This window comes from Chondrus crispus, genomic scaffold (assembly GCF_000350225.1).
Source record: "Chondrus crispus Stackhouse genomic scaffold, scaffold_48, whole genome shotgun sequence".
In the NCBI taxonomy this organism is placed as follows: Eukaryota; Rhodophyta; class Florideophyceae; order Gigartinales; family Gigartinaceae; genus Chondrus; species Chondrus crispus.
The window spans coordinates 245,774-252,704 of record NW_005178479.1 but is presented as its reverse complement, the minus strand read 5'-3'; the positions used below and the strand labels follow the sequence as shown (position 1 = coordinate 252,704).

Here is a 6,931-nt window from a genome sequence, read left to right as displayed (position 1 = left end):
CTATTCCTGCAAAGAGCAGGGCGCTTTGCACATAAGTTAGTCGGCCGCCAGTGTGCTGGAAAGAAGTGTAGACGAGAAGAGCAGGGCGCTTCGAATAGAAGTTAGTCCCGAGCTCGACTTGATTCCACGGCAAGTGGTGAGACGTAGACGGTGGATAGTAGGGGTGAACACGAAGATGAGGACAAATTTCGTTTTTGAACAAAGACCGTTTCCTCTGGGCGTGGAAAGGGACTACAGGTCGGAGGCCTTTTGCCCTCAACTATCCCGGGATTTGCATGGCATGCGCACACTGCTCCGCTATCCCAACGCAGAGCGCAAGCCGGACGAAGGAGCCGGACGAAGGAGCAGGGAGGTGGCGATGAAGAGGAGGAGCGGATGGCGGCGCGGAAATGGAGTGGCGTGAAAATGGCCTGTTTTTCAAGCTTGCAGAAAAATGCGAAAAAAGATCCCTCTGCGCCGTGGCACAGTGGCCGACGAATCGCTTTGCACCTGCAATCATGTCACGTATCTGATCCGCCTCTCTTATCTACCGGCCGCAACCACATCTGCAAATCCCCATTCCTCATCTCCGATCTTCCCTCCGATCCTCCCTCCTCACTAACCGTGCTCCCCTAACTCTCCCACTATGTCCGGCGGCGGATCAACTGCCCTCGCCAACGGGCTCGCGCGCTTGGCCCGCTACTCCATTGTGCTGGGCGTGGCCGGCGCGGCCGCCCAGTCCTCCCTCTACGTCGTCAACGGCGGCCAACGGGCCGTGATTTTCAATCGCCTCCTCGGTATCGAGGAAAAGGTGCGCGGCGAAGGAATGCATCTCTGCATACCCTGGGTGCAACGCCCCATCATCTTTGACATCCGCACGCGTCCGCACGCCATCAACTCGGTCACAGGAACCAATGATCTGCAGATGGTCAACCTCACGCTGCGCGTCCTGTCCAAGCCAGACAAGGAGAAGCTCCCCACCATTTACTCGAGGCTCGGCCTGGACTGGGACGAGCGCGTGCTGCCGTCCATCGCTAACGAGGTGCTCAAGGCGATTGTCGCACAGTACAATGCCGAGCAGCTGCTTACGCAGAGAGAGGCCGTTTCCAGGCAGATCAGGGAGACGCTTACCGCCAGGGCCAAGCAATTTAATATTGAGTTGGACGATGTTTCTATGACCCATCTCACGTTTGGAAGGGAGTATGCGTCGGCGATTGAGGCCAAGCAAGTTACGCAGCAAGAGGCGGAGCGCTCTAAGTACATTGTGCAGGTCGCGGAGCAGGAGAAGATCGCGGCAGTTGTTAGGGCCGAGGGAGAGTCAACGGCCGCCCAGCTCATTTCGGATGCTATGTCAAAGAGTGGAGATGGCCTGTTGCAACTGCGAAGAATTGAGGCCGCGAAGGAGATTTCCGCCACCCTCTCCAGGTCGAGGAATATCGTCTACTTGCCAAAGGGGTCTAATGTCTTGCTAAACATGGGCTAGTGTAGTAGTTGAAGTAGCAACGAAGGTTGTGGTTGGATAAAGACGTACAGTACAATACAGTTGCGTGTTCTCTTGCGTGAACGAACTCTGTTCTCCAGTGGTGCTAACGGCCGTTGTCTCCCGAAACGACAAGGGTCATCTCCCAAAGCATGCAGTTAGTCTCAATGCACAAGAATCTGCTCTAACTTAATAATCTGCAATTCGCCCCTCCAACACTCGATCTCTCGTGCGTTTAATTTTGGGGGTATCTACCCAATCGAACTGGGTCGATGTGCTCTGTCCCCCCAACAACCCGTCGGCAAGGATGACATCACGCTCGCCACGCAATATGCAAAATAGTAGATCCGAGATATTTACACGGCGGCACCCTCCGCTCGCCCGAAAAACAACAAACAAAGGGCCAGACCGGGACCGCAGCGGAACAGTTACAAATCTAAATAGCTCGACGATACGCCAACGGCCACCGCCTCGCATTTCAATAACACAAAAAAATCGCAGTTCAGCTTGCCTCATTGACGCCTCATTGACGCCGTATGTTAGTATGGGAGTTGTTGAGGGGATACAGAGGTGCAGGAGGCACGTCCCCCAGCGTATCTCCATGTGTTTCCGGAAGCGAAGGTGGACGCACAATACCATCCCCTGACCAAGGGGTAGCGTAGCCGCTCTCCAGGACAGTGTTTTGGTACACGGGGGCCGGTGTCTGCACGTCCATGTACGGCGGGAAGCGGTCCAGCTCCGTATATGGCGGGGGCACGTTCGGGTGCGAGTACGGCGGCATCAGCTGCCCCTCGTAGTGCTGCTCCGAGGGCGCGTGTGTCGCAAGCGGGGCGCCTTCGTACCGCATCGGGTCGTACACCGGCATTGGCTCCGGCACTGGCGCGGTCTGCGGCGGCCTGGGGCCGAGAGAACCGTCCTGGGAGGCGTCCACAGAGTAGTGCCCGTAGCCATGGTCCGCATGTGCCGCGGACGGGGGTGGAGTTGCAGAGTCTGTGCTGTCGATGTCGTGGTCGTCGTCCCTTGGTGGGCGGCGCGCGGAGCGCCTGGCGACGAAGGGGTAGACGAGGAAGCCGATAAAGGCGAGGCCCACGACGCCCGCGGAGACGACGACGGCGATGCTCTGCCACAGGTTGAGGCCTGCGACGGAGAACCCCCCGGACTCGTCGAGGTTGACGCCCTGCGATTCAATGACACGTCCGTCGGTGGAGCGTGTAAATTCTGCGCCAGTATCGATCATCCACTGCTGGAAGAAGGAGAGGCGGGTGTACACGCCGGGGAAGTTTGGGCGTGCGCAGCCGATGCCAAACGAGACGATGCCGATTTGCACCAGGTTTCCCTCGTCGTCGAAGACGGCCAGTGGCCCGCCGCTGTCTCCCTGGCAGGCGTCGCAGCCGCCCTCCGGACGCCCCGCGCACAGCTGCAGCTCGTCCGACAGCTCCTGGGCAAGCGGTGCGCTCCTCATCGAGTACTTGTCCTTGCACACTGGCATGGGGACGACCGGGACGTCGACCTGGCGCAGGACCGGGGCAGACAATTCCTTCTCCCGCAGCTGTCCGTACCCGAAGGCGCGCGAGAAGGCCTCTAGCTCTGGCACGGAGGCGTTATTGTTGACGCGAATAAAGCGGGTGCTAGACGGGGCACTGCCATCAAGCAGGACCAAGGCGATATCGTACGGCGAGTCCTGCCTTTTGGGGTTGTAGCTCGGGTGGCGGAAGACCCTGGCGACTTTGCGGGTGACGCCGTCCGTGACGTGGGTCGAGCCGAGCGAGACGCGGAAGTCGGAGTTGATATTGCAGTGGGCGGCGGTGATGGCCCAGCGTGCGGAGATGAGCGAGCCGGAGCAGACGAACAAGCTGGACCTGACGAAGGCGACCATGTGCGACTGTAGCGAGGGGTGCGGCTCGGTGCCGCCCACGATGCGCGGCGTGAGCTCCCGTGTGGCCGCGACTTGCGGGAGCACGGTTGGACACTGGACCAGCTGGCGCAGCGCGCGGCGCGCGCGCGAGAGGCAGACCGGCGGCAGCACGAACGATGCGCGCGGCGCGCCCAGGGAGGAGAAGCGGAGCCGCGGGCCGCGCGGGCGGCAGAGCGAGGGGGGAGGGGAGAGGGAGAGGGAGAGGGAGAGGGAGAGGGAGGTGGGGAGGAGGAGAAGGAGGAGGAGGAGCGCGCGGAGCGCGGGGGGGGTGGGCATCCAGCGTGTTACGGCGGGGGGGGGGGGGGGAGGTGCCGCGGAGGAGCAAGCGGGAGGAAGTTAGTGGGGCGTTTAGAAGAGGGCGGTGGTTGATGTCTGTTTCGGATGGCGGCGAGGTAAGGCGCAGAGTGGGCCACGTGTGGATGGGATAGGGAGAAAAGGGATGCTGGGAAGGGGCGGGTCTGTTTTCTTCGCGCGGGACAGCAATGCGACGCCCGTTGAGGTATCCTGCCGCGAGCAAGTGCGGCATTATTGTGCACGCTACGTGCGCCCATCCTCATTTCTCTCCCGATCTGGTATGCCTGTAAGGCCCGCCGTGCTGTCACGCCGCTGTTCGTCCGCATCGAGCTGGCAGGCGCTGTAAGCACGGTTTTTTGTTTTGTGCCACGTCCCATCCGGTCTCCGCATTGCGCCCTGCTTCTGTAGGCCATGAGCCGCATGAGACACACCACGTAAATTTACCCTTGAAGGGTACGTGCCGAAGGGTACGGGGGGGGGGGCTCCTCAATAGTTTACGCAAGTCAATACTGTACAGTAGTTCGCCTTTCGGACGATGTCAGCCTTCTCCCTGCACACGTGTACTGATATAGACCGTTATGGTCGCCACCGCCCTCCCTAAAACTGTCAGCAAGGCGAGCATAATAGTTCGTATCTGCGGATCCTGGCAAGGGGGCGAACTATTGAGGGGTACCGAAAGGGTACCGTTCGGTACCTACTGTACTGACCGCACGCACTACCAACACACCACACCCTTCCTCTAGATAACCGCCACACATGCACCTCCTACACAAAGAGTAATGCAGTGATATTGTGCCGATGTGCTCCACGCTCTCCCGCATATAATGCTACAGTTTGGAGCACACATGGGTAGACCCTCAAAATTTATCTAAAAATTAGGGTGCGCTTTTTTGCCGTCTGTCGACTCTTTTCTTTGTGAATAAATCCTATGAGGTTTCCCTCCCCAACATCATCAGGAAGAGTTCCCATTGGTCTAGTGGTTAGGATGTCCCGCTTTCACCGGGAAGATCGCGGGTTCAAGCCCCGCATGGGAAATCCCTACATCTCTTTTTTGCTCTTTTTGCCTTTCATTACCGTTACAATATACGATTTCTACAAAGGGCAACAGCCAACCTGGGAGGTTGACCGAGTCTCCTCGCCTTGTTTCTCCGTTTGGAGTTTGGAGTTGTGCTTGCAGTACCACCCACAACGATTACTGCCTTGCATCATTGATATGCCTGTCCCCACTCTTTTTTGATACCGATTAGAAGAACAGGGGCGCACATTCGGCACATAGAGCAGTCAAGAATGCCAATGCGCAACGCCGATGTTCAGTAGGAGCATCGAAAGCGTGCGATACGAATTCAGGCGTTTGCCGTACGTCGTCCTCTCTGCACAATTTCCACGCGACCCCTCGACGATACATCCTCTCTCACCCGGCGGCAAGTGGAGTGGCGTTCGATAGTTTCCAGTGGCTACCATTGTATGTGCAGAGCCCATTGGAACGCACCAAAGTTGTATCTATTGTAGCCCTGCGCACTCCAAAAAATAGTCAAGGCTCATGCTATATCCCGCGCTGGCGGGGGCTGTGTCTACTGCCTTACGTTTCAGACTCATGCAAGAACACGGCTGTGCGCAGAGTTGGAGTTAACGGTTGCGAAAGAAAAACGCCAACTTGGCGACCCTCGCGCTGGTGCACGTTGCTTTTCTCGTTTCCCAGGCAGCGAATGCAAAGCATGCCTGAAGTTCAGGTGCCCAAAAAAACTTTGACAGCAAGCTCGTGCCGGGAATTGAACCCGGATCTCTTCGGTGACAGCGAAATATACAGCGGCTTGGTTAACCATTATACTACACGAACGCTATTTGCTGCGATGAATAGAAGGAAAATTTTACTGTATTTACTGCAAGCTCAAAACAGTTACAAAACTTATCAAAGCTGCGGCCGAAATAGAGTGACTATCTTTCTTCTATCCTCGCCTGGAACCAACCGTCTCACCTCCAGTATGTAGAAAGTGTTCTAAATAAAGTGACCCTTGTACTCTCTTGATAGGTGAAAACACGAACTAGACTGCGTTGTTTTGATAGCCGTGCCTATCAAGTTTTGATAGCCGTGCTATCATGTCCAGGTGTAGACGTACGGTAGGTACAGCACTGTAACACTGGATTCCTCTTCCTCTAGAGAGTGAGGGGGGGTTCTGGCGACATCAGGCTTGCTGCTGCAGGTGACACTCGAATAGATTACCTAGACCTGTGCGGAAGCGTACTGCACCATGTCCGAAAAACTCTAATCTAACCCTCCTTAGACCCTCCTTAGACCTTTAGATCTGGCCAATGAAATATTACCATATATAATAATTGCATCGCGGCCTTCTTCTTTCCTATTCTTCAATCAGCGAGCCCTTTCCAGAGCAGCAGGCGGAGTGTGGAGGTCAAGCAGGATGATTTTTAACGCCGACGGACCTTGAATGCGATGCCGCGAAGTGGGTATGGTGGAATAGCATTAAAAAAGTTTAGGATCCTACTCCGAAGCTAGCAGGGTCATTACCCAATCACGGGAGCTTGTTACCCGGTAGTTCCTACTGTCTCAAGAGCGAGAGGCGCGCTATGCCCCTACTCCCCAATAAGCTCCTGTTAGTTCCCCCTCCTTACCTTCCCTCATCGGTGGCTACATCACTGACCTTTGTCATGCGCGCCATGCCCGCATTGCAACTCCCGCGCCATCTCCTTGCCCCCCTCTCTCCCTGACAAGGCCTGAAGACCATCCTTTGCAATCACACTCATCCCTGCGCGCCCCCCCCGCCCCCTCGCCCCCCCGACATGATCTGCCCGCCCGCCCGGCGCGCTGCGGCCGCGGCCATCCTTCTAGCGCTGCTCGCGCCGCTCGCCTGCGCCGCCCTCTCCGGCCTCTCCCCCTTCCCGTCGCGCCTCTCCACGGCCTCCGCGCGGTCCGACCGCTGCCCGGTGAGGCTCTCCCAGGACCCACCTCGCACGCTCCCCTCCCTGTCGCGCATCTTCAACGGCGACGGCGCGTCCCCCAACCTGCTCCCGTACCTGGCCGCCATCTTCACGTACAACGAATCCACAGCCACGTGGAAGTCGCCGTGCTCCGGCGTCCTCCTCTCCGCGCGCCTGGTGCTCACGGCCGCGCTGTGCGACGCGACGCCCACGTCCAAAGTGCTGCTGCTGGGGGCGAGCCTTGCCGACTTCTCGGCCGCGGGCACGGGCTCCGCGCCCGCGCGCGTGGACAACGAGGTCCGCTTGTTTCATAAATCCTCTCATGCCCT

At 57.9% G+C, this 6,931-nt stretch overlaps 3 protein-coding genes; 1 reads left to right on the top strand and 2 right to left on the bottom strand.

Moving 5' to 3' along the window:
- Positions 1 to 625: 625 nt before the first annotated feature.
- On the top strand, positions 626 to 1,521 carry CHC_T00008277001 (prohibitin). XM_005709828.1 is given in 2 exon segments: positions 626 to 1,462; positions 1,463 to 1,521. The coding sequence occupies 1 exon segment, from the start codon at positions 626 to 628 to the stop codon at positions 1,460 to 1,462; it is 837 nt and encodes a 278-aa protein (XP_005709885.1). The 3' UTR covers positions 1,463 to 1,521.
- Positions 1,522 to 1,982: 461 nt separating this feature from the next.
- On the bottom strand, positions 1,983 to 3,650 carry CHC_T00006673001 (hypothetical protein). The gene has a single exon (XM_005709827.1). The coding sequence runs from the start codon at positions 3,648 to 3,650 to the stop codon at positions 1,983 to 1,985; it is 1,668 nt and encodes a 555-aa protein (XP_005709884.1).
- A 1,610-nt stretch (positions 3,651 to 5,260) lies between these two features.
- On the bottom strand, positions 5,261 to 5,491 carry CHC_T00006672001 (hypothetical protein). The gene has a single exon (XM_005709826.1). The coding sequence runs from the start codon at positions 5,489 to 5,491 to the stop codon at positions 5,261 to 5,263; it is 231 nt and encodes a 76-aa protein (XP_005709883.1).
- Positions 5,492 to 6,931: the final 1,440 nt, after the last annotated feature.

Coding starts and splice junctions, on each gene's coding strand:
- CHC_T00008277001 (XM_005709828.1), top strand. CDS start 626: ATGTCCGGCGGCGGATCAACTGCCCTCGCCAACGGGCTCGCGCGCTTG.
- CHC_T00006673001 (XM_005709827.1), bottom strand. CDS start 3,650: ATGCCCACCCCCCCCGCGCTCCGCGCGCTCCTCCTCCTCCTTCTCCTC.
- CHC_T00006672001 (XM_005709826.1), bottom strand. CDS start 5,491: ATGGTTAACCAAGCCGCTGTATATTTCGCTGTCACCGAAGAGATCCGG.